General features: G+C 38.4%; 1 protein-coding gene across 1 annotated transcript in view; it reads left to right on the top strand.

Annotated features, from left to right (window-relative positions):
* Nucleotides 1-27,783, top strand: part of LOC136866306 (RNA-binding protein 28) — a 188,006-nt gene that overhangs the window by 86,359 nt on the left and 73,864 nt on the right. The window contains exons 6-8 of the mRNA XM_067143149.2: nt 2,735-2,963; nt 23,266-23,494; nt 23,683-23,851. Of these exons, the coding sequence (XP_066999250.2) occupies nt 2,735-2,963; nt 23,266-23,494; nt 23,683-23,851 (627 nt within the window). The remainder of the gene's footprint in view (nt 1-2,734; nt 2,964-23,265; nt 23,495-23,682; nt 23,852-27,783) is intronic.

Here is a 27,783-nt window from a genome sequence, read left to right as displayed (position 1 = left end):
AAGTTGACTGTTTCGTGCAGCTGATAAACACTGAGATGGTCGATGAACTATTATACTGGATTAATTAGTACATTTCTAGGAAGCAGGAGGAAGTGAATTACAGCCGTGAGTGCAATGCTAAATTTGCGAACCGCAGTGAAATTATGGCATTACTCGGGGGATAAAGTGTGAAAGATTTCTTGCACATGGCAACAAAGTTTATTTTTTATCCAGTCATTTTTTTGTTATTATATCTGATTATTTCATTGTATAATATTGTGCAAATATAAAAATATTACCATTATTTTTATTTAATTATGTATCTGCTGCTTAACTCATTTTAAATAGGCACAGTATTCACATCCCTATCAGAATTAGTTCTCGTGTTCATGATTATCCATTTTAAGTACATTCATATTAATCACTAATACAAGTTTTTAATTATATTTGGAGAATAACATTGAAACAAAAGATAAAACGCCGTTAAATGAAATGTTTATGCGATTAGAAACCTGTAAACGACTGAAAATGTAACTGGTTGACAAAGTCAACCGCGCGCCCGCTAGTGTGACAGAAATTGGCGCGCCCGGTCTAGGGTTAAAGAATTTTTGTACCCATAAAAAAAAAAATTGTTAAGAATTAAAGACTAAAGAGTTTGGAAATCTTACATAGCTAGGCAATTTTTCCTGTCTGTTAGTTTGTCAAGCTGAAGAGCAAATTTTGTACCATTATTTTATTTTTCTGCTACCTGCTTGTTTTGAATATCAGCTGACATGTCCTTCATGTGGTGAGTAATAGTATCATTTGAAAAAGGTACTAATATCTCCCTCTTGGCGGCCTCCTCTAACATGGTTTTTACTATTTCTTTACTAGCAGGTAAAATAAATGTTTGTGCCACTGTATGTGACTGCCTTTTCCTAGCAATAACTTCTTCTACTTTATAGCTACATAACAGTACTTTTTCTGAAATTTTAGTTCTTTTATTCATTATCTTGGCTTTAACTTGAGAAGAGAGTAACCAACTTTCTAATGACTGTATTTAATTGTCAAGTATTTCTTTAGTAGTTTGCTTGGAACTATATATTCATTGCTTTATTTTTCACCTCATACCACACGCTGACAAAGTTCATCGTTTGCAGATTTGGTATATGTAAATCCGAGGCTTAGATAAGATTCGTGATACCTCCACACTGTACCAGACAAGGAAGTTCTCTGCGCAAGTAGCATGCTAGCCTTTGATCCAGGTGAATCACTTATTCTATTTTCACTGTGTCCTTCACTGTTGCTTAATCTTTTGAATTTAACAACTAAAAACTTCTCCATATTCCACAAAAACTGTAGTTATTTCAACTTTATAATAACAAAAAATATTGTGACTATCAGCAATCAACTGCACAGAGTTATGCATTACACTGCATGTAAACCTCTTCATATCTAACTGATTAATGAACTTCAGGTGACTACATTGGTTTATATATGCTCCACTAGGGTTCAGGAATGATAAACATATTTCTCAAGTGTTCCAGTGGTTCGTATGTCATCCGCTAGGGTTTTTGATCTTTCCGAACTGCTCCCTTCCATTTTAAATTCCTCCAAACCAGGCATGGTTCCTTCTACATTAGGGATTTGGCACAAAATTCTGCACAGCAAAATATTGTGCCACAAACCAAAAAAGTTTATGAACCACTGCTCTAAACTGAAGCATGACATGGTGCTCAGCTAGTTGTTATTGTATTAAGTCCACAACTAAACTGTGCAGAAAGTTAGGAAGACAAAGAAGCAATAATTCACAGTGCCTACTTCCAGTACTTTAGAATCTTAAGTGGACACACCGTTTCATTTGAGAATATTTACGCATGTAAAATAGAGGACCTACCCTGTAGTTGAATAGCCACTTGTCTTAAATCAAAGTACCCACACTTTAGTGCCTACTCAAGATTGTGCATTTCACTTAATGCATGATTTTTTATTTTCTTTGGTGCAGAAATAGGGCTATTCACTCTTAAATCCGTGTATTCAGTGCAATGTTCAATTTTGTTTTGGACCCCACCAGGCGAGTTGCCCATGCGGGTAGGAGCGCGCAGCTGTGAGCTTGCATCCGGGAGATAGTGGGTTCGAACCCCACTGTCGGCAGCCCTGAAGATGGTTTTCTGTGGTTTCCCATTTTCACACCAGGCAAATGCTGGAGCTGTACCTTAATTATGGCCACAGCCACTTCCTTCCCATTCCTAAGCCTTTCCTCTCCCATCGTCACCATAAGACCTATCTGTGTCGGTGAGACGTAAAGCAAATAGCAAAAAATATATATATGTTTTGGACCTGAACACCCAGTGATATGCTTTGTAAAACTAACAAGAATTCTGCTAGGTCAGCATCACTTAATATGAGGTTGAGATTTAGTAGAATGTAAATTTTTGCCTAATGATTAAACATGCTTTGGATTCAAAGGAGCCTCTTTTAAAGGGTTTTGGAGAACTTAAATACTGGTACTTTCAATTTCTCTGTTAATGTTGTACACTGCCTTCATTCATCTATGGGATATTATCATATAAATGTTTTATAGAACATGTCAACATAATTTACAAAGCAATATAAAGTAATAATAAACATTTCCCCATGTAGTGAATTGATTATTCAAGCAAATAATATATAAAAGAAAAAGATGTTTTTTAGGTATTTTGTATTAATTCCCTTTTGCTACTACTTATTTCCTTTGATTTTAGTAATATGTTAAAACTGAGATATGTTATTTCAGGAAGAACTATTATTTGTGACTGGGCTTTACCTAAAGACAAATATGTTGCTCATCTTGAAACTGATACTCAGAGCCCTGTAAAAGAAGAAGTCAAAGATGAGAAATCTCAGGAGGAAGAGGAGGCGGAGGAAGAAGTGAAATCTCTGAATGGAGATGAAATTAAAGAAGAAGTCATGTCGCAAGATTCTGATGTCGAGGAAGGGACTGCAGATTCAGAGGCTGATGAAGAGTAAGTATGTGATAATATTAGTTTTCCAGTTAAGGTATTTTTAGTCTCATTTCAGAATAATAGAGGAGAATAGGAGAGAGGTTGCACTCATTCAGCCGAACTGTAAAGGATTTCTCCAGAATAACTAAAACTAGTACTGTACTTTCAGGTAATATTGACAGCTCAGTATGTTTATTCAGAGAGCTTACCTGGTGGCCATGGTACTTACAGCATCAAGTCTTTCTGATCTAACATCAAGGTCAGCCAGTTTGAGTCTTGGTGGAAAAAATTCTTCTTGTAAGAATGTTGGCCAGCAAAGTAGGAGAGGTGTGGTATACAATTCCTTATCACTAGATTAGCTGGTGAATTGGAGCAGAGTCCTGGATGCTAAGGAAGGTAAATAAAAAGAAAGTAGAACTATTTGAGATGTGGTTATGGAGAAGGATGGAAAGATATCTTGGGTAGAAAGGGTACAGAACAACCAGGTACTGGAGAGAATTTGAGAAAAGGGGAAGTTATTACAAACCATCCATACAATGAAGAGAAACTGGTTTGGGCACTGGCTATGAAGAGAGTGTTTGCTGATGGAAGTTGTAGAAAGATCGGTAAAGGGAAGGAGAAGAAGAGAACGGAGAAGGTACCAGATGGTGGACAGTGTCAAAATAGCTGGAAATTACGAAGAAACTGAGAGGATGGCTGCTACAGGACTGCATGGAGACCGGCTGTGTGAAGACCTGCCTAAGGGCAGAATACGTTTTGTATATATCACTGGATTGCGTGCCAAAAGCCTGGGTTCATTTTCAAACCATTCTGCACTCTTTGCTCATATGTAGTGAGGGCATATGACACTGTTGATTGTGATTCATCCATCATGTGGAGACCTTAAACCTTCAAACAGATCCCCTAGGTGTTCTTCAACAAGAGTGCATTGACACCAGGTTTCACCCCGTCCCTACCTCGTTATCATTATCATCATCACACTACACATTACTTGTGTGTGTCACACTGGACACACACAACACATACACTCCGGTAATAATCTTTGCTTCTGAAGCAAGGAGTTCTAACTCCTTGACTGAAAAAAGTTTCCCCCACTATACCATACAAACTTGTAGTCTGTACAGTCACGAATTTGTATATATATTTTTAGGCCCAAGCAGACTGTATTTTATGTCAGTGTTATTGATATCTTTAAAGAATAGGAAACAGAATGAAGAATTGTTTGACCTACAAGTTAGTTCAAAGTAACACACAAAATGGCTAAAAATAAATAAATCCTAAATATGTGCATACAAATTGTAGTGTTTATCTAGTCCAGCCGTTTTAAAAAGTAATGCATTACACAGTATCACTAAAATGAATTGTTGCTGCATTCATTGTTTTCTCTCTCTCTTTTTTTTCCTTTTTTTTTTTTTTTCTTGAAAATAGTTTTTGTTTGAAGTTGTTCACACTGTCAAAACTAATTCAGGATAAATAAAATTAGAAAATAACTGAAAATGAAAACATTTTTTAAAGATTATACCTGAACAAAATATAATTTAAGAACAGAATGACATGTTTTGCTCTTGAAAGAACATCGTCAGATTCTGTCAGATTACACTTTTATGTATTATAATTAATTATTAATATTATTGTTATTAATTGAGTATATCTTTTATCAGTATACTATGCAAGGTGTTCAATGGCATTTTGGAAGGGAGAGTGCAGTTAATAGTTGAGAGTAAGTTGTATGAAAACCAGTGTGCTTTCAGACCACATAGGAGCTGTCAGGATTATGCACCACGTAATTGAAAAATGCTATGAGAGAAATAGACAGTTACATTTGTTTCATAGATCTAGAGAAGGCATGTGACAGAGTACCGAGGAACAAGATGTTTGCCATACTGGGTGACTATGGGATCAAGGGCAGATTATTAAAAGCAGTCAAGGGAATTTATGTTGAGAATTGGTGGGAGAAAGAGTTCTTGGTTCAAGGTACTTAGAAGGGTTATACAAGGCTGTAATCTTTCACTTTTGTTGTTCATAGTTTACATGGATCATCAACTGAAAGGTATAAAGTGGCTGTGAGGGATTCAGTTAGGTGGAAATGTAGTAAGCAGTTTGGCCTATGCTGACAACTATTCTTAATGGCAGACTGTGTTGAAAGCTTGCAAACACCGAGCTCGATAGCTGCAGTCGTTTAAGTGCAGCCAGTATCCAGTATTCGGGAGATCGTGGGTTCGAACCCCACTGTCAGCAGCCCTGAAGATGGTTTTTCATGGTTTCCCATTTTCACACCAGGCAAATGCTGGGGATGTACCTCAATTAAGGCCACGGCCGCTTCCTTCCCACTCTTAGCCCCTTCCTGCCTCATCGTCGCCATAAGACCTATCTGTGTCGGTGCGATGTAAAGCAAATAACAATAATAATAATAATAATAATAATAATAATAATAATAGAAAGCTTGCAATTGAATATCTTGGAACATGAAAATAGGTGCAGTATGACTAAGGCGATGTCATGAGGGAAGAAGCCTAAAGGGAATGTCTGGTTGGAAATACAAAACTGGAACATGTAGATCGTCTTGAGTACTTAGGATGTGTATTCTTCCACAATGGTATTGTAGTAAGCGAGATTGAATAAAGGTACAACTAGCACAGTGAGCTCGCAGTTGGATTTAACAGTATTCTGTATGAAAGAAGTCAGTTCCTGTATGAAACTATCTTTACACTGGTCTGTTTTCGGACCAACTTTGCTGTGGAGTCAAACTTATTCATAAGTTAGAAATAACAGACATGAAAGGAGTGAGTGATCGGTTGTACAAACAGGTGGGAGTAATGGCAGGAAGATTCTTAGAATAAGGAAATAAAGGGTAAGTTAGCAGTGAACTTGATGGATGAAGTGGTATGCATTAACCGGGAGGCAGGCAGCTTACCTAAGAGAATAATGAACTCAGTTATGGAGGGTAAGAGAAGTAGAGCACTACCAATATGATGGTTTGACTTGGTTTGTAATGATTTAAAGATGAGAGGTATGGAAATAAATGATACCACAGAGCTAGTTACAAATGGAGGATTGAGGTGGTGTTTAGTAAATTCGCAGAGGCTTGCTGACTGATTACTGAAAAGCATAATAGTCTAATGAATATGCATGTATGTATGTATGTATGTTTGTATTGCACCCTTATTTGTCAATCTTCAGTCTTCTCCTCGGCATCACGAGTAGGTACTTCTTTTTCTGCTTCTCCTCCTCCTCCTCCTCTTCCTTCTCCTCCTCCTCTCAGAGGTGGTATGTTCGTTGTAGTCACTTCATCGAATGATCGACAGGGTATGAAGGAAATCATAATAGTGCTTTAACAACTCATATTTATTTTAAAGGTACTGAAAGTTATAAAAGATTTAGCAATTGAAAAATAGAAAAGAAAATAACTTACAGTAAAATAAGAATGAATTTACAGTGAATTTATACATAAAATGAAAGCATGAAACAACAATTAGCTAATCAAATATCACTGAAAATGAATACATTGGTTCTATAGTACCTTTGCCTTCGAGGCTTCTTCAAGACAGGCTCGTCCTTAAAATGACATTACATGAAGTATAAGCTGAAAATACCAAAAGATGTACTTCAAGCAAAACCATAAGTCACATTGTTTATTTGGGAAAGCTTTGTCTCTCAGATGTTCCTCTATGTAAAGTTGTCCACCGAAGCAATATCTCTCGCGGTACCATACATGACCAACGGACCCTTAATCTGAGATGCAGTTTCTTCCAATCTACTTGAACAAGTAATGAAATCACTGAGCTACAATGTGAAGTTAGTCAAATTTTCCCCTCAGTCAAGCGTAGCGCTCCAATGGTGTTCTAAAAAAAGTGATATAAAACTGTGCTTTAATGAAAATTAACTTAATGAAATAAATTAATAAAGAAAGCTTCGATAAGCTCATGAACAAATTATGTTCAAACTGAGCAAGTAAATGAGTATGAAAATATTTATGTTAATATTGTTGCTACTCCAACCACTACCCTTATACCTTCATATCTTCCACACAATATAAATGACATTTGTTTGAGTGCCAGTTGCTTTTTTAAGAAAAACAACAGAATTCGGTAGAGCATACCTCTTATATCAATTATCTCAAGGCGTGAGGTGATAAACTCACATATTTGGCAATATACAGGGATATGGATCAGGACAATATTAAATAACTGTTGCATTTTCACAATTGAGGATTGTACATGGAACTGGAATCACTTATTATAATTAAAATAAAACTGAGTTTATGACTATAATTTACGTCACAATGAACAATCATTGACGTCTTTTAATTTAACAAAAGAAATATATCGTAAGATTTGCGGTACTAAGAAAAGGAAAATTTAATCTAAACAAAAAAAGCTATTGGCATGAACTTGAAGTGAGATGTGATATCGCCGCTGATTACATTCTTCTTCATGTTATGAATGCATAACATGTCTGGTGCTTTAATTACCTGATGTCAGCATACACCGCTGTTGAACTTGAAATTCTTGGGAAAACCTATGAGCTGAAGTCGGGAGCCATCTGCTGTTATCTTCTTATATAACAAGAAGTTGGCCTACATAACATGTACGCGTGTAGGGAGCTCCAATGTAATTACGTCCACTCAATATATTATAAGAAATTTGAAAATATTATTGAAACATCTTGTGAAGTCCATCCTCACAAGAAGATTATGTTTCTTTATCAGCATAGTACCCGTCTCTGCTCGGATACAACCACCACTTGTAGACCTCCTCGATGATTACAAGACCTCTTGAAAACACAACTCTTAGCTCTGACCATCACACTAAAACCACTTCTTCCATTTGATACATCTGACTGTTTCATTTGATCTGCACAATATGATCTGAACGATATGATCTGAATAATATGAACTGAATACCTCTCCCCACCGTTGCATCAACTTATATAACCTCGTGATGACGACTCATCTCCCTACTCACTGTTCATCCCTTCCACTTCCACATACAGTAGCTGGCGAATACTGACACTTGGTCGCAATCACGTGCCCACGCACCGATGTCATCAGTCAAGTGTTGTCTAAGCGTGCCCAAGCGGATTGAGGATGACTATGCTGAATGCGTCACCGGGAAATCTACTTGCCCAATTAAACATAGCCTCAATTGCAAAATACTATGCCAGCTCATCTAGCCAGAGTTACAAGCCACAGCATGACAATATGAAACCAACAAATCTCACTTACTACAGTACAGAATAATTACAAATTAATTTCACTTACCCTATGATTAAATACAATAATATACGTGATACCTAATTATTACAGTCTAAATGATGAGAAACAGAATATAAAATCTAATGAATCGGGTTAATAATAATAATAATAATAATAATAATAATAATAATAATAAATATTGAATGGAATCTGTAACCTTGTTGTACGGTTACAATATCAAAAGGTATAATTAAATAATTAATAAATTTTCAGGTTAACTTCAATAAAAGGAAATAATTACATGAAAGCTGATTCATCAAGTGCATCATTATTGAAGATAATTTATTTTTGGTGGATGACAAGTCAGCAGTGCATTCGTGACAACAATAAACAGACTTGCTAACATCTCCAGATCTGAAGGAATGGTTGTAGAATCATCATTTATACTGATATTTTAACATCCTTAAACTAAAACATGCATGCCTAAGTGAAATTCTATCACTGGTGGAAAATACAGTATTTACATTACATTGGTGTATGAATTAAAATACAGATCGTAACTCAAAATTATTTTTTTTAAATATCAAACATGACCTAACCCTATTCAGCATTAAACCTATAATGCACAATATTAAAGACGACAATCACCTCTGAAATACAAATATCTGAGAAACAAGTAATTAATTGCCCGACATAGATTAGTGGTACCAATATAATGGTCCGTTATTGGACATTATAAATTTTCCGGCTAACTCATTCATTGGTTGCCTGCATTTCGCCCTCGTGTGCTAAGTTAGGCTCGTCAGTTGGGACATAGCACACCACCCAAGACGCAAGGCTAGTGCATACCATGGAGGCCACTGCATAGGCTACTTGAAGCCACCAGCAGTGCCAATGCACTATGAGAGCTATGTCTCATTTCCAAAAAATGATGCCTGCCTGGCCATCAGATGATACAGATGTTGATTCCCATAGGGAACTTAAAATATTTGTCCTGAATGAGTAAATTTATAATACCAATATAATGGTCCGTTATTGGACATTATAAATTTTCCGGCTAACTCATTCATTGGTTGCCTGCGTTTCGCCCTCGTGTGCTAAGTTAGGCTGGTCAGTTGGGACATAGCACACCACCCAAGACGCAAGGCTAGTGCATACCATGGAGGCCACTGCATAGGCTACTTGAAGCCACCAGCAGTGCCACTGCACTATGAGAGCTATGTCTCATTTCCAAGAAATTGGAAATTTATAATGTCCAATAACGGACCATTATATTGGTATTATAAATTTACTCATTCAGGACAAATATTTTAAGTTCCCTATGGGAATCAACATCTGTATCATAGATTAGTGGTGCGAGCCAGTCACTGTCAGTTGAGATATCATGCAGAGACCTTTTTACGTCTATGCGACACTAACACTAACTCTGGAAAGCATATCAAGCTCACTGTGTTCAGATCACCTGACATGACCATAATGTAACCTTACTAACATCTCTCATTGATATAACCTCAACCACTAACAACATAACACCTGGATATGTTATCTCCAATCCATACATATCATGGAAGAGAAATAAATGAACAATTACTAAAACTCAGGATTCATTTCCAAGACCTATTTCGTAGTAATCATCAGCACTGTTCTGAACACCAAAACTGAAGAACAAACAAGGGAGAATTTCACTGTTAGGTACTCAAATTCCTTATCAGATTAGAGATAATAAGAAAAGTGTGCACTTAAAATATGTGACAGGCTATACAGGCTTACCTCACTTTGCATTACAGTAGATGACTGTGACCATTCGTAGATTCTCATAGGAAAAAGAACGACGATTGTCGACCAGCACATTTTTGTACTTTCAAAAGCTCCTCTCAACGTCTATGGATGCTATTGGAGCGTACTTGAAGTGCACTAAATCACTGGATGTAAGTTCTTGTTCAATGCCAATAATGCTGAAATCTTCACCCGCCGAAATCCGAGAGATGGAGCGCAAAACATTGCAACCTGAGTTGTTGTCAAGAACACGTTTCAGTTTGTCTGACACTGCCACACCAGAATTGCCACGAATGCATTGTAATTCATCTGTGGCTGTTCTGACTAAATTGATCGTTTTGTTCTAGAGCCACGCCTCTCTCCTGAAGACGTATAATATTGACGATAAGGAACTGAAATTTGCTTTTTGTACGCTCATTTTCCCTCCATTTGCGTATCCAAAAACAATCCTTGAGCCATCTGAATGGTCTTGGCATCTTTACATCAAAAGAATCTATTACATGCTTCACTGTCTGAAAGTGGTCACAATAGTAAACACAGGCATCGATCCATGTACACCCACTGTGTGATGCAAGGCTGCGGTAGTAATGGAATGTTGGGTGCTTGGGATCTGAAAAGTTCCCTGCATGATGGAGCCTTAGTAAATACCTTCTTAGTAAGGGACACAAGCTTGTCAACTTCAAGGAAATTTGATCTGACTTCTTTGGCCACTGTGTGAAAAGCATGAGCTAGGCAGGTTACATGTACATTTTTGGGTAAAATGCTTTAATTGCATTGGCAGCTTTAATTATGTAAGGCACTGCATCAGTCACAAAGAGCAGAACATCATCGATTTATCGAAGATACGGCATATTGTAGAATGGTCCACAGATTGTAAAACTTCGGTCGTGAGTAAATTTTCCAGGCCTATCTACTTCTAATGTACCCACGATAATTAAGAGGGGAATTCCTGAAGGCAGTGTTGTTTGACCTTTATATTTTCTTTTATATATCAATGATATGTGTAAAGAAGTGGAATCGGAGATAAGGCTGTTTGCAGATGATGTAATTCTCTACAGTAATAAATAAGTTACAAGATTGTAAGCGGCTGCATGGTGACCTCAATAGTGTTGTGAGATGGACGGTGGACAATGGTATGATGATAAACAGGGCTAAAAGTCAGGTTGTGAGTTTCACAAATTGGAAAAGTCCTCTCAGTTTTAATTACTGCGTTGATGGGGTGAAAGTTCCTTTTGGGATAATATAATATAAGAAAAGACCTTCATTGGGGTAATCACATAAATTTGATTGTTATTAAAGGGTACAGATCTCTGCACATGGTTATGAGGGTATTTAGGGGTTGTAGAAAGGATTTAAAGGAGAGGGCATATAAGTCTCTGGTAAGACCCCAACTAGAGTATGGTTCCAGTGTATGGGATCCTCACCAGGATTACTTGATTCAAGAACTGGAAAAAAATCCAAAGAAAAGCAGCTCGATTTGTTATGGGTGATTTCCGACAAAAGAGTAGCGTTACGAAAATGTTGCAAGGTTTGGGCTGGGAAGACTTGGGAGAAAGGAGACGAGCTGCTCGATTAAGTGGTATGTTCTGAGCTGTCAGTGGAGAGATGGCGTGGGAGGACATCAGTAGACAAATAAGTTTGAGTTGTGTCTTTAAAAGTAGGAAAGATCACAATATGAAGATAAAGTTGGAATTCAAGAGGACAAATTGGGCAAATATTTGTTTAGAGGAAGGGGAGTTAGGGATTGGAATAACTTACTAAGGGAGATGTTCAATAATTTTCCAATTTCTTTGTGATCATTTAAGAAAAGGCTAGGAAAACAACAGATAGGGAATCTGCCACCTGGGCGACTGCCCTAAATGCAGATCAGTAGTGATTGATTGATTGATTGATTGATTGATTGATTGATTGATTGATTGATTGATTGATTGATTGATTGAAAATGTATAACATTGGCAGTGTAATGGCCCTCTACATCACTGGTTTCATCCATTGAGACAAATATTTTGTTTCTGCAGACTTCTTCTCTGATATTCCTTATTGTGTCATCATAGCATTGGGATGCATAGTTCTTTCTCAGAGTAGACTCATTTAGAATTACACAGTCCGTATACCTTTCTAAGAAATTTCTCGGTGTAATATTGTTTAATTTCCAGAGTGGAATGTTCGAAGAAACCAAAGCTTCACATAAGTCTTTACAAAACACAGAGGAATTACCGCCATCAGAGGATGACTGTGAGAGTAACGGTTGAGAAACTTTTCGTTTGCTACTATTTCGGACTTTGCATATGTGCTTCTCTCGACCAATATATTGCTGAACGGTAAATCTCCTATCTGATGTAGATGTTGATTCCCATAGGGAACCTAAAATATTTGTCCCGAATGAGTAAATTTATAATACCAATATAATGGTCCGTTATAGGACATTATAAATTTTCCAGCTAACTCATTCTTGGTTGCCTACGTTTCGCCCTCGTGTGCTAAGTTAGGCTCGTCAGTTGGGACTTAGCACACCACCCAAGACGCAAGGCTAGTGCATACCATGGAGGCCACTGCATAGGCTATTTGAAGCCACCAGCAGTGCCAATGCACTATGAGAGCTATGTCTCATTTCCAAAAATAGATGCCTGCCTGGCCATCAAATGATGTAGATGTTGATTCCCATAGGGAACCTAAAATATTTGTCCCGAATGAGTAAATTTATAATACCAATATAATGGTCCGTTATTGGACATTATAAATTTTCCAGCTAACTCATTCTTGGTTGCCTGCGTTTCGCCCTCGTGTGCTAAGTTAGGCTCATCAGTTGGGACTTAGCACACCACCCAAGACGCAAGGCTAGTGCATACCATGGAGGCCACTGCATAGGCTATTTGAAGCCACCAGCAGTGCCAATGCACTATGAGAGCTATGTCTCATTTCCAAAAATAGATGCCTGCCTGGCCATCAAATGATGTAGATGTTGATTCCCATAGGGAACCTAAAATATTTGTCCCGAATGAGTAAATTTATAATACCAATATAATTGTCCGTTATTGGACATTATAAATTTTCCAGCTAACTCATTCTTGGTTGCCTGCGTTTCGCCCTCGTGTGTTAAGTTAGGCTCGTCAGTTGGGACTTAGCACACCACCCAAGACGCAAGGCTAGTGCATACCATGGAGGCCACTGCATAGGCTATTTGAAGCCACCAGCAGTGCCAATGCACTATGAGGGCTATGTCTCATTTCCAAAAATAGATGCCTGCCTGGCCATCAAATGATGTAGATGTTGATTCCCATAGGGAACCTAAAATATTTGTCCTGAATGAGTAAATTTATAATACCAATATAATGGTCCGTTATTGGACATTATAAATTTTCCAGCTAACTCATTCTTGGTTGCCTGCGTTTCGCCCTCGTGTGCTATGGGATTCCCTATGGGAATCAACATCTACATCATTTGATGGCCAGGCAGGCATCTATTTTTGGAAATGAGACATAGCTCTCATAGTGCAGTGGCACTGCTGGTGGCTTCAAATAGCCTATGCAGTGGCCTCCATGGTATGCACTAGCCTTGCGTCTTGGGTGGTGTGCTAAGTCCCAACTGACGAGCCTAACTTAGCACACGAGGGCGAAACGCAGGCAACCAAGAATGAGTTAGCTGGAAAATTTATAATGTCCAATAACGGACCATTATATTGGTATTATAAATTTACTCATTCGGGACAAATATTTTAGGTTCCCTATGGGAATCAACATCTACATCATTTGATGGCCAGGCAGGCATCTATTTTTGGAAATGAGACATAGCTCTCATAGTGCATTGGCACTGCTGGTGGCTTCAAATAGCCTATGCAGTGGCCTCCATGGTATGCACTAGCCTTGCGTCTTGGGTGGTGTGCTAAGTCCCAACTGACGAGCCTAACGTAGCACACGAGGGCGAAACGCAGGCAACCAAGAATGAGTTAGCTGGAAAATTTATAATGTCCAATAACGGACCATTATATTGGTATTATAAATTTACTCATTCGGGACAAATATTTTAGGTTCCCTATGGGAATCAACATCTACATCATTTGATGGCCAGGCAGGCATCTATTTTTGGAAATGAGACATAGCTCTCATAGTGCATTGGCACTGCTGGTGGCTTCAAATAGCCTATGCAGTGGCCTCCATGGTATGCACTAGCCTTGCGTCTTGGGTGGTGTGCTAAGTCCCAACTGACGAGCCTAACTTAACACACGAGGGCTGAAACGCAGGCAACCAAGAATGAGTTAGCTGGAAAATTTATAATGTCCAATAACGGACCATTATATTGGTATTATAAATTTACTCATTCGGGACAAATATTTTAGGTTCCCTATGGGAATCAACATCTACATCATTTGATGGCCAGGCAGGCATCTATTTTTGGAAATGAGACATAGCTCTCATAGTGCATTGGCACTGCTGGTGGCTTCAAATAGCCTATGCAGTGGCCTCCATGGTATGCACTAGCCTTGCGTCTTGGGTGGTGTTCTAAGTCCCAACTGACAAGCCTAACTTAGCACACGAGGGCAAAACGCAGGCAACCAAGAATGAGTTAGCTGGAAAATTTATGATGTCCAATAACGGACCATTATATTGGTATTATAAATCTCCTATCTCCCGCCACTTTCACTTCACATATTTTGCAGAAAAGAATTTCACCATCAGTGGTAAAAATATCCTCGCGGAATTTGAAAATTATTTGTTTGAAATGAACAGCCCTAGATGGCTTTAACTTTGCATTTTAAATACACTTGGAAAATAGTTATGGCTGATAACACAAATCCACTTAGCACATGTATGGTTGCACTGAGGTACTTAACCAGACTGGCATTACTGGGCCTACTGTTGTCTATCTTCCTACCCCCTTGATTTCAACATCGCTTCCGGATTATCTGTAAGCGCAGGTGTGTCTCCTGGAATGTGGATATTCCAAGAAACAAGGGTTGAACAAAGTTGTGAAGATTCTCATGTCTTCGTATTCATCCTCGCTTTTAGTTCTGTTAATATCCAGTACCATACGTAAAAAATGCATCATAAACCGTTAAGAATGTGAGAAACTGACTCAAAACATATACAATATTCTAATTGATTCCATAAAATGACATAATAATGATGCAAAAAGCAAGAACATGATCTAAAAATAAAATACTTAGAAAAATGATGAAAAAATGACTTTATAAATATGCATTTCTGTAATATGGGAGACATGTACAGGATTTGTATTGTAACCGTCCCATTGGTACCTTATGGTAACGAAAGGATATTTGATTTAATTTATATTTTTTAATGCAATACGCACGGACAAGCTAACAGCTGATAGCCAGGTCATCCCGTTGAAGCAAGCAGGCCGGAATTTGTTTGAGCAGTCATAAACACATGGGCTACATCACAGCAGTATGCTAATGTCATGCGAGAAGACTGGAAAAGGGAACATTTTAATATGGGGCCCAATGTGCGGCCAGTGCTTAGATGCCATTTAATTAGGAGTTCGATTTGACTATGGCAATGTGTGAACGTGGCATATTATTTATATGTCATGGTAATTAGTTGGTGGCAATTGGATGTTATGATGGATAGGAAATACCAAGCTTGGTAATATGTGGCATAGCTGGACATTCTTTTCATAAGACTACATTTATTGTACGTTTGATCAAGTACTTACTGAACTTCACTGTATTGAATCAGATTCTTTGGTAATTTTCGATGTAGACATATTCTCGGATGGGTAAGGGTGTACAACTTCATTGTCGCTGGCAAGCGCAATATTTACGGGGGGGGGAAAAGCGTGGATTTAGAGGTGTTTGGCAGGATGTTAGCCGAGATGAGGGCTGAAAGTCAGGCTAATCAAGAAAAGCTTGAACTTAATCAAAGTAAGTAATAAACTTGAAGTTAATCAAGTGAAGTTACGCAAATTTAAGGAACAACTTGAAGCTAGTCATACGGAAATACATCCAGTCAATGTGAGCTTGAGGATAGGTTACTTAAAAACCATGTGAGACTTGGTAATACCCTTCAACAAATTCACACAGAGAATCAAGCTAGTGTTGAACAATTACGAGTGGATTTGAAGAAGGTGAATGGAAAGTTAACTGCTGTAGAAAGCGAAGTGAAATCAAATGGGGCTAAGCTAAAGCAGGAAATTGAAAGGATGATTACCACTTCAGTAGCTAGTGTTGCTCAGGAATTTAATGAGAGGCTAGGTACAGATTCACAACTAAGTATTTTTTATTTTCCACCTTGTCGGTACATTAATTGCTTAAGGCAACTTATTTCGTAAAAGTTGTACATGTTTCGTATATTATTGACATCTTCAGGCACATAACACTGTTTAGATGAAAAATTCCTATATTGACTAAGTATCAATGCATGAGAGGAAGTGTCCTTAAAATTAACAGTTAATACCCAGTACCATACGCAAAAAATGCATTATAAACCGTTAAGAATGTGAGAAACTGACTCGAAACATATAAAATGTTCTAATTAATTCCATAAAATGACATAATAATGATGTAAAAAGCAAGAACATGTTCTAAAAATCATGATCTTAAAATTAACACTTCCTCGCAAGCATTGATACTTTGTCAAATATGAATTTTTCATCTAAACAGTGTTATGTGGCTGAAGATGTTAATAATATATGAAACATGTACCACTTCTAACTAATAAGTTGCCTTAAGCAATTAATGTACCGACAAGGTGGAAAATAAAAAAATACTTAGTTGTGAATCTGTTACAGTGTGATACGGACCATGAAGCTGACTTTATGTAAGGCTAGGTACATGTAAGAAAACGATAGTCGAAACCATAGACAAGGTTAAAGAAGAGGTTGAGACGAGTATTACATAACTTAGTGACCGGGTGAAAGCGAACAAGGATCACATGTCCGACATTCAATTGAGATGGGCTGGACGATTTAAAGAGATTTGTGATAGTGTAATTTAGGTGGACAGGAAATAGAAATGCATCAGAAATGTCTTGATGATAAAATAGACAGGTTATAAACAATAGTAGGTGACAATAAGAAATCGGAGGAAGAGGTAGTGACCAAGGTAGATCACAAACTTCTCACAGCTCGTGGAAGTGTAGGAAAAATGGAAAATAAGGTGAAAGACAAAATCTCTAATATCACTCAAGAAGTGAAAACATTGCAAATATACAATGGTAGTTCACGGATAATGATGGCTTCTATGGTTGAAGGACAAGCAAGGATGGAACAACAAGTCAACACAGAACTAGTTAGTTTTACTCCCAGGCCTATCAAGGAAATAGAAAATCAAGAGCGTAATGTAATAATTAATGGGTCTCCAACTCAAACAGTTAGTGGGATGAATTAGCCTCAAATCTTGAATATCATATGTCTGCAGGATAATAAACCTCGTAAAATTAACAACCAGAAGGGACTTACTCCTAAAACATTAAAGACTTGCAAGAATATTTTAGGGATAAGGAAATACCGCCGGAACGTCAATTACGAGTGACAGAGAAATATTTAGAGTCCTCAGTTCATGCTCGATTTATGGCTTTTAAATACAGTTTTGACGATTTTGATGGGTTTAAAACTGTGCTCTTGAAGAAATATTGGAACTCAGACATTCAACATAATTTGAAAACTGAATGGTACGCCTGAAAATATGCATCGTCATTGCCGACTAAATATTCTGAGTTCTTTTCAAACGAGCATCGTAAAATCAGGGTACTTGATGCTCCGCTCCTGAAGGAAGAACTTTGTTGTGTTAATATTCGCCTATTACCTCCAGACGTCCAGAGAATATTAGTGGCAGCTAACATTCGAACGGCGATCGAGCTTGAGAAATTAAGACAGCTGGACATGATGTCCAAGGAACAACCCTGAAATTCGAGAGCTGTAGATCACGAAATTCACACAGTACACACCAAATGACAAAAGGCAGCTATCCCGCTGAAGAATAAAGAGGTACAAACTGTGGATAATCAGGGAATGTCCAAAGGGGGAGAAGAGCGAATTACCCGGAGGAATTTCCGTGGTTATCAGCCATATCCTGCAAAAGTAAGAGGAAGAAATTATTGTAATCAAGATAAAGATTCTCAGAGAGTAAGGTCTCATGCCAAAAACTGGAGAGGCTATTACCGGTCTAACCAACTGTGGGGGATGAGAAGAGATAGCAGCGATGAAAATCAAACATACGTCAATGAGCTGAAGAAGAGAACAGAGGAGTAAGAAAAGTGGAAACGGGCTATTCAGGAGCAGGATTCGAATCCTGACGTAATGGTAACTGAATCGATCAATTATTAATTGCCAAAGAGACAGATAAAATGGGAAAGTATAGGCAAAAATGCAAATTTGAGGTAATTCAGGTTGATTCCTGGATAACACAACCCCAGGAACTTCTTGAAGAGAAAAACCAACCCAATGTCCCAGGGAAAGTTAAATTACCCATTATAAAAGCATGATTTTTTGGCATTTCTGTGTCTTGTTTACTTGATACATGGCTACGATTAGTATTATTTCCAACAACTTACCAGAGGAAATGACAAGGAAAGGTGATATTCCCATAATTCCCGTATCAAATACCAAAATCAAAGGTATTATACTGAATAAATCTGTAGAATGTAAAAAGCAAGTCTTTCTTACGTCAAATAGGAGCATCTGAATTTCCACACATTTTTATAGTGATGTCGCGAATCCAATACAACATGATTCTCGGAGTTAATTTTCTGGGATACTATCAAGGTGAAGGCAAATTTGAAACCAACCAAGTTGTTGTAAAGAAAAATGATTTTTCTGAAGCCATTTCGTTGGGTGAGGACAATAATGTTGTAGATCAAGAATTGGTTTTAAACCAGTCATTGTTGAGGGATAATGATGAAAATCCTGACTGGGATAGTCGTTTTAGGTTGATCAATCAGATATTGCAAGGTCAAGAAGAGGATATTCGTCCCCTTGAAGTAATAAAAGTAAAAGCTCAGGAAATTGTAGGTTCAAGTGAACAGAAATAAATGATGTAGATTTTACTGCTAAAACACAAGTTGGCATTTGGTGAAAAACCAGGTGTAATACCCAACTTTTGACGATTGATTGGTCACCTTATAAGCGGAAAATATATCCAATCCCCTAGAAGTATTACAAGAGAGTAGGTAAAGTTATAGAAGAGATGGAAAGGGGTGGAATAATTGAGAAAGCGAGAACCCCTACCTAAACTTCATCATCGTTATTCCTAAGCCTAACAGTTCATTAAGGATCTGTCTAGACTTCCGTGCAATTAATGAAAGACTAATCCCCAAGAATGATCGTGCCCAATATTAAGGACCTAATCCGGAAATTTGCAGGCATACGCTTTCTGATGATCATGGATGTAACCTCTTCTTACTACAGTATCTTGTTAGAGGAGAAATCCTGGCTCTTTACAGGATTTTGATATGGCCAGCACACTTATTTTTTTGTCCAGTGCCTTTTGGAATAAAAAATGCTGGGGCGGCATTAATCAGATCCTTGGATAGATGTCCGACACCAGAAGTAAAAAATTTCACCACTTGCTTTGTCGATGATTTGGTCATTGCATCCAAGACTTTTGAGGATCACATGACCAAGTTAGATAAAAAGTTGCTTACTACCTTGTCTAATGCAGGATTATGAGTCAACTTCAAGAAATCAAAATTTTTCCAGAATGAAATTAAATTATTACGCCATGTAATTGATGGAGAGGGCATTAGACTGAACCCTGTGAAGATAAAATGCAATTTGTAATTTCACCAGACCGCAGAGGGTGAAACAGGTGTGATGATTTCTTGGCATGTGCCTTTTTTTTTTTTCAAATTTCTGCCCACACTACACTGAGACTGTAGCCCCTCTGCAGGAACCGTTAAAGAAGGGCCAGGGATGGAAATGGTCGGAAGTAGCTGAGGAAACTTTCATTAAAACCGCTAGCAAATAACCTCAAGCTTAGTTATCCGGATTTTGAAAGATCATTTATTGTTCAATCAGATGCTTTGAAAAATGGTGTCGGAGCAACTTTATTTCAAGAGAATCCTGAGAAACGCGAGGTAAAAGATTACATCGCTTTTTTGAGCAGGAAATTAAGGAGTTATGGAAAGGTGTACACAGTTACAGAATTGGAGATGCTTTCGATAGTTCATGCATTAACACAGTGGAGAAAGATAATTTATGGGTTTCCTATCATTCATATTGATCACCACGCATTGAAATTCATGCTGCGCATGACTATGAGCAGCGAGAAAGTTACAAGATGGACAGTCTTCATCCAGCAATTTGATGTAAAAATCAAGCATTGCTCTGGAAAATCCAACAGCCTAGCCAATTGTTTAAGTCGTAATCCTGAGAATGATGCTGTTGAAATCAATCATATTAAATTACTTCCTGAGGATAAAAAATTCTTATGTAAACTGAGATACTTTTACCAAATACAGAGAAGGAACAAGAACTTAAGACTCTTAATTGTTTACTTTGTCAGGAAAGCTCGAACCAGGAGATCTGAATTATAAGTCTATTCGAAGGAAAGCTAGTAGATACTTGTACCAAGGTGGTATTCTTTATAAAATTGTAGATCCGATACACATTAAGGTAAAAGCAGTAGTACCTGCGAAAGTAAGCGAATCACAGGCCATGCAGGATTGACAAGACAGTAGTGACAATCCAGGAAATCTTCGTATGGGATAAACTGCGCAAATTTGTAAGGGACATTTTGCATACGTGCGATACCTGTCAAAGGATTAAATTCAGCCCACATCTTATGAAGCAAAACCTATCCCTTTTTATACCTGAGGGACCAGGCATACTATTTGCAATGGACTTATTCAGACAAATTCCGACTAGCAAATTGAAACTCAAGTTTGTGATTGTAACCATCGATGTAGTTTTGAAATTTCTGCCTTTTCCCATCCAGAAAGCGAACACAAAGTCCATTCTGTGCAGGCTGAATAAAAACATCATTCCTATAATGGGTAAGCCCAAGAGTTTGTTAACAGACCCTGGATCACGATTTACATCAGCCGAGTTCAAGCAAGGGTTAGGACGACTAGGAATCAAGCACGTTATGACTTCCATCCGTAATCCAGGTAGTAATTCCGCTGAATGGGTAATACAAGAGGTTTCAAAATTTTGCAGAATATACTGCAAAGATCAACACAACTTGTGTATCACCTTGTTGCCAATAATTATGGAGGTTGTTAACAATATTGTACACAAGCAACCAAAAAAAATTCCATCGATCTTTCATTTCAGTCATTATCCGATTAGGCCATGGAGCAGTATGACCCCCAGTTTTGATCAGTGACAGTCTTTACATGCTAAAACCATCTTGCAAACAAGGGGAAATCTGGTGGATCATGCCAAGAGAAGGTTACGTAGACTTCAAGAGAAGTTTCATCGTACTGTAAATGTAGATGAATACGTCCTTATTCGCAAACCTGCAATCTCTGACCCAGCAAAGTGATATTACACAATGTTTGCACCCTTGTATATTGGGCCATATAATATTATAAGAAGCCTGGGAAACAATGCTTATGAGGTAGAGTGCCTGGATGGCACTTTCAAGTCAATCTATAATGCCGGAAACCTCCGTGTTTATCGCAAACTGAGGAATGTTCCTGTGTACCAGCTTAGACCTTGAACATCGTTTCAAGAGCATAAGAACAAGTGCTTTGATAATCAAAATGACTATAACAACTGTGAACAATTAATAGCGGATGTGAACCAGGATAAACATATATTATACATGTATATTGTGATGGTACAGGAACTGTTAATATTATCTTCCAATCAAATTATAAATCAACCGAGAGGGTTTAATGTGCCCGTTGCAATGGTACATTATGGGAATGAAAGAATATTCGATTTAATTTATATTTATTCATGCAATACACACGGACGAGCTAACAGCTGATAGCCATGCCGTCCCGTTGAAGCAAGCAGGCCAGAATTTGGTCGAGCGGTCAAGAACACATGGGTTACATCACAGGGGTATCCCTTTCAGACCTGAAAGAAAACTGGCGGTGTGAATTTTTGTTTGTAACTGGGCGAGTTGACCGTGCGTGTAGAGGCGCGCGGCTGTGAGCTTGCATCCGGGAGATAGTAGGTTCGAATCCCACTATCGGCAGCCCTGAAAATGGTTTTCCGTGGTTTCCCATTTTCACACCAGGCAAATGCTGGGGCTGTACCTTAATTAAGGCCACGGCCGCTTCCTTCCAACTCCTAGGCCTTTCCTATCCCATCGTCGCCATAAGACCTATCTGTGTCGGTGCGACGTAAAGCCCCTAGCAAAAAAAAAAAATTGTTTGTACGTCAAAAACTGACTAAAATGCTCTTAAATAGATATATTTTTAGTTTATTTTACAAAATAAAAATTAACATCTGAAAAAACCACCCGCATAATTGTGCGTGTCAGGACTTAATTCACCACTTACAAAAAAGAAAAATTACCTCAATGCATGTGAATATACATATGTGCATGATCAAATGTTCTATTTTACAGTGGGGAACGATTTTAAACAATTTAAATCTTATACATTACATTTCTCATGTAGAGTACGAGTTTTGCTTTCACAGTCCTTTTTGTGACAGCACCCAGCACTCCTGCATGCATTGCCTGTAAGGAAACCTAGCCCGCACATATGTGCGTATCAAAATTCAAAACCTCATGGTATTACATACGATGTAAGTTCACAATTTACGTTTGCTACACAATTTACACACTTCATTGATTATATTCTGATATTCAGTAAAGCTTCTAGATTAATTTGAATGCAATAAATAAATACTTTAGGCATTACTGCTTCCCGCCATCTTGCTAATGAACTGTATTTTTTAAACTCTTCTTCCTGCCCCTTGGTGGTCAAGTACTAAATAAAAACAGCTGAAGTATATGCTACGTGTCTCGCACAAGCACTGCAGTCCGGTCTAGCGCCAAGAAAACGTCAAATAAGCTCAGACATAAATAAAATACGAACCCGCACAATTGTGCGTACATGGTCTGAAAGGGTTATGCTAACGTCATGCAAGAAGACTGGAGAAGGGGACAGTTTATAAGTTAGCAATGTCTGTGGTGAACCATTTAAAAGATGACATGTCATCAGAATCCGGGCCCTGGTCATAAGTAATTGTATATGATTCTTACCTCTGAGTGGATTTTCACCAAATTTGAAACATAACCATTGATAGGAATATTAGTGCAGTAAATTACAGATAGCGAGCAATGAAACTTTCCACATTCAACAAGTCAATGTCAAACACTGAGTAGATAGTGGCACAAGACTGTGTTTAATATCAATCTTAAGTGAGTTGTTTCTCATTCTATATTAGTCTCACTCAGATTTTGCATATTTACATATTATTTCTTTTTGATTGCAGATCTGAAAGTACTACAGATGAAAAGCCTGAATTTGAGAGAGCTGGCTCAAGAGTGGTATCTAATGATGTTTCTGAGGGTCGAACAGTTTTTGTAAAAAATATTCCATTTTCTGCTACCAATGAGGATTTGAAAGCTTGTATGGAAAAATTTGGCCCCATATTTTATGCTCTCATTTGTATGGATCCATTAACAGAACATTCTAAAGGAACTGGATTTGTGAAATTTACAGTTAGTGTGATTTATTTAACTTATTAAGAACAACATTATTTTGTTTTTACTTATGCCAATAAGAATGATTCCTATTTCCTCTAATATAGTTTTACCTTATATTTATATCTACACTTTATTTTATAGTAGATTCGATCACATTTGAATGGTACCGGTAACTCATGCAAATATTTTTCCATTTCTTGCAGACAAAAGAAAGTGCTGACATGTGTTTGTCTGGTGGCACAGACCTTGTGATTCATGATCAACAAATAAGTGTATTTCCAGCCCTAAATAAAGAAGATACACAGAAGAGAACTTTGAAGGAGAAAAACAAAACAAAAGACAGTCGGCATTTGTATCTTGTGAAAGAAGGAGGTGTGTATTGAGAATTTACCAATCATTTAATTAATTTCATAAATAATATGATGGTGATGAAAGGTACGATGGTATAATTTTCCAGCAGATGAGATTTTAAACCATGCTGCTGTAATATAGTATGGGTTATAAAGGATTCCACAAATGTATGTTCCAGCATTGCTCTCAGCGAAACCCCTGTAGGAACACCAAGACCTTAACGTCAGTGTGGGGGCTTGTGTGCTTGTTGATCCCGAGGGCTGTGCCACCTCAGGGTTACCCATGCTAGATTGGCCTCGGTGTAGGCCCAGACTAACAAGGTGTCCCCCGAGTTGTCTGAGAGATGTCTGTGCTCTTTATTTTTCGTAACTATTTCTACCCTTATATTCTCACCTTCTTAACTCTTTAGATGCCGATCCATAATAGGGCATCATATGCATAGAATGCCAAGCATGTTTCAAGGGATTTTGGATCACTGTATAAAAGAAAGTATTTACGTCTCAGTTTAAAAGATATGGTGGTGAAATTTGGTATGTGAGCTTGATATATTCCAAGGAATATAAACATGTGACTTGCATTTCAAAAAACAAAATTTTGTGGAATACTGTGCAAAAAATATCATTCTTTTTTATTTTTAAAAGGAAAAATCATAATTTGAAATTAATTAGCACATTTTATACTAAATACAAAGTGACTAAGTGAAGATATTTAATCTTAACTCTTGTATGGAATCATATGTACCAATTCATATTGTTAATGTAGGTCTACTTTCCAATTTATAAACTAATTTCCAAAAACATTGAACATGTGGAGAGGAAGTCACCAACAGTGTTACCTGTCAATGACTGGATATTTTTATGAATTTTGGGAGAGTAATAGTAATTATTTGAGAGCTACTACAGAATAGTTTAGAAGATCAGAGCAACATACAAAATCAACTAATAGTGTCAGGAATGAAAGTGTAAAGAACAGATTGAAATATTCTATGGGTGGAGCATCAGGTTGAGGTTGGCCTATATGTTTTGGCCCTGGGATTTCATTAAAATGGTGGGGATGGACAACATTACTTGCAGGGAATATGCATTCAGTCCAACAATCATCTAATTCACTGTCACTATCATTTTCATTAGCACTGTCACGATAAATCTTTGACAATGCACGAAATGTTGTAAGCCCATTAGCTAATGGCATGGCTCCATCATTCTCTGGTGCGCTATCTGAAGACCCAGAAACATCATAATCATCAATTTTACTAAAATTACAGTCACTTACATCTTCAAAACAACCCAAAAGTTCCTCCATTTCTTCTCCCGAAATAGGCCTACGTGACGACATGCCTTATTGTGATAAATATACTATATATAACTATATATATGCAACTTTATGACCTAAATAAATTGCTATGTAACTATAACTACAGTAGAAATAATAATAAACTCAAATGCGTCAATTAGAACGTAAAATGATTGAAAAAAATCACAACACGCGGGCATAAACAAACAAGGAGGCTGCCGTATTGGATCAGAGACGTCAAGCGCTCACAGATCATACACTCACAATTGACGAGTAAACTAGCAGAAATGAAGCTATGTCAGTGCCATCTAATGACATAAGAAGGGATTACAAACATTCTACCTTCTTTATACTTGATTTGTAGCGCAATCTAGCGCCTTACTGCATAACTACACCACTTATAAGAGGGTGCCGATTGAATCGGCATCCTGGCATTTTTCATACAGAATGTAAGAGCCGATGCATTGGCATCTTGGCACTGTAATAGTTAAATTTCATTCCTCTTCCTGTCTAGCCACCCTCTCTGCCTCGGGTAGAATAGGTTAGTACGGAGGTTTTATCCTCCCCTAATCACAGGTTTTGTTTCGTGACGAGGTGATGCATGGCTACGGGGAGAGTAGTTCTTAGAGAACCCCTTCCAGATATGGGTGCACTGTGGAGTAAATAGCCTTGCCTTTGGTACGTCAGGGCTCTGCCGAAGGTCGACCTTTTATATCCCGGGTACTCGTGGGACTATGCATGGTTATTGAGTTTGGTTTTAATTCGTCGAATGCTTCAGGCCTTAAAACTGCGTCTTTAAATTGTCCCGCAAAGAAACGTACACGTTTCAACCGAGCCGATGATTTGTTCAGTTGGGAAATGTCTGAGAAAAATCTGTCTCGATTCCTGGTTTCCTCCTGAGTCGATGGACTGCACTTCCTTCCAGAAAATCTGTTTCTAATTAGTAATGCTGTAGAGGATATTGTTGGTGGAGAGGTTGATGAGATGCGGAAGCTGTGAGACGGCTCCATACTTATCAAGACCACTACAGTTATACAGAGTAAGAGGTTACTGGAAACTACAATGTTCGGACCAGTACCTGTTAAGGTGGAAAAGCACAAGTCCCTGAACTCCATTAAAGGAATCATGTTTTACAGGGACTTAGTCAAAGCCTCTGATGATGAGTTGGCCGTGCGGTTGGGGGTGCACAGCTATGAGCTTGCATCCAGGAGATAGTGAGTTTGAATCCCACTGTCGGCAGCCCTGAAGATGGTTTTCCATGGTTTCCCATTTTCACACCATGCAAATGCTGGGGCTGTACCTTAATTATGGCCACGGCTGCTTCCTTCCCATTCCTAGGCCTTTCCTGTCCCATCGTCGCCATAAGACCTATCTGTGTCGGTGCAATATAAAACAAATAGCAGAAAAAAAGAAATGATCTCATCTGAAGCCTTGCACATCGGGGAGTTTCCAATATCAAAAGGCTCACAAGGCGTGTCGGAGCCAATCTTCATGACACAGGTGCTTTCATACTCACCTTTGACAAACAGACACTGCTCGACCGAATTATAGTTTCAGTGTATACGCTGACAGTTCGTTATTATATTCCAGCACCTCTGCGCTGTTACAACTGCCAACGGTTTGGTCACACATCACCACGCTGCCAAGGCTCAACAACTTGTGGGGAATGTGGAAAAGGGGCACCTACCGGTGTAGAATGCACACCGCGACCCGTGTGTGTAAACTGCACAGCTGAGTATGCCCCTCGATCCAAGAATTGTCCCATATTCAAAGAAGAAAAGAATATCCAGGATATTAAGACACTGGATAAACTATCTTATCCAGATGCCCGGAGGAAATTTAAATCAATGGCCCCTTCGGAAATCTCTGTCTCCTTTGCGAGAAGGCAGCAAAAGTATCGATAACACCAACAAGTTTTGTAACAACCACTCCTGAGAAATCGTCAACTAGCAAACAGACAGTTCCTCACAGCACCAATAACTAAGGAAAGAAAGAACAAATCTCAACAAAATTATCGGTAAGCAAGTTATTTGGTATAGATCAAGTAGCGTACGCAGTGGCCTCCGCAGTATGCACTAGCCATGTGTCTTGGTGGGTGTGCAATTTACCAACTGATGAGCCCAACTTAGCACACTGGCAATGCTGGCAACCAGGAATGAGTTAGCGTGAAAATTTATAATGTCCAGTAACGAACCATTTATATTGGTATTAAGCAAGTTATTGCCGAAAACGTCTGGAAATGGCACTTCCCAGGCACCATCGGCTGGGAAGTCCTCCCCTACAAGTGCAGGGGGAATGACTTCCCCAAATACGGCTGGTAAACCTTCTTCCAGCCTTCCTCCCAAGGCACAGATCAAGAAGGAGGAGAAAGGGAAGCCACAGCACTCTCCTGAGAAGTTGGAGAAAAAGTCTTTTCCAACCCCATCGGGAATCACAGCTTCCCCGAAGAAGACTGGCAAACCATCTGCTGGTTCTCCTTCAAAGACTAAGGAAACGGCGGGAAAGAATGAGAGGCCCCGGTGGTCTCGTGTTCGTTCCGTTTCTGGGGAACTCAGTTCTCCCAGGAAGAAGGCCCACCATTCAAAGTCGGAGAGCTCACCATCTACGGAGGGCTCAGTCTCCAAGTCACCCCCTGCAGAGGACACAATGGAGACTGAAGC

The sequence above is a fragment of the Anabrus simplex genome, chromosome 3 (assembly GCF_040414725.1).
Source record: "Anabrus simplex isolate iqAnaSimp1 chromosome 3, ASM4041472v1, whole genome shotgun sequence".
NCBI lineage: Eukaryota > Metazoa > Arthropoda > Insecta > Orthoptera > Tettigoniidae > Anabrus > Anabrus simplex.
The sequence above is the reverse complement of the archived record's forward strand: the minus strand, read 5'-3'. Positions and strand labels throughout refer to the sequence as shown.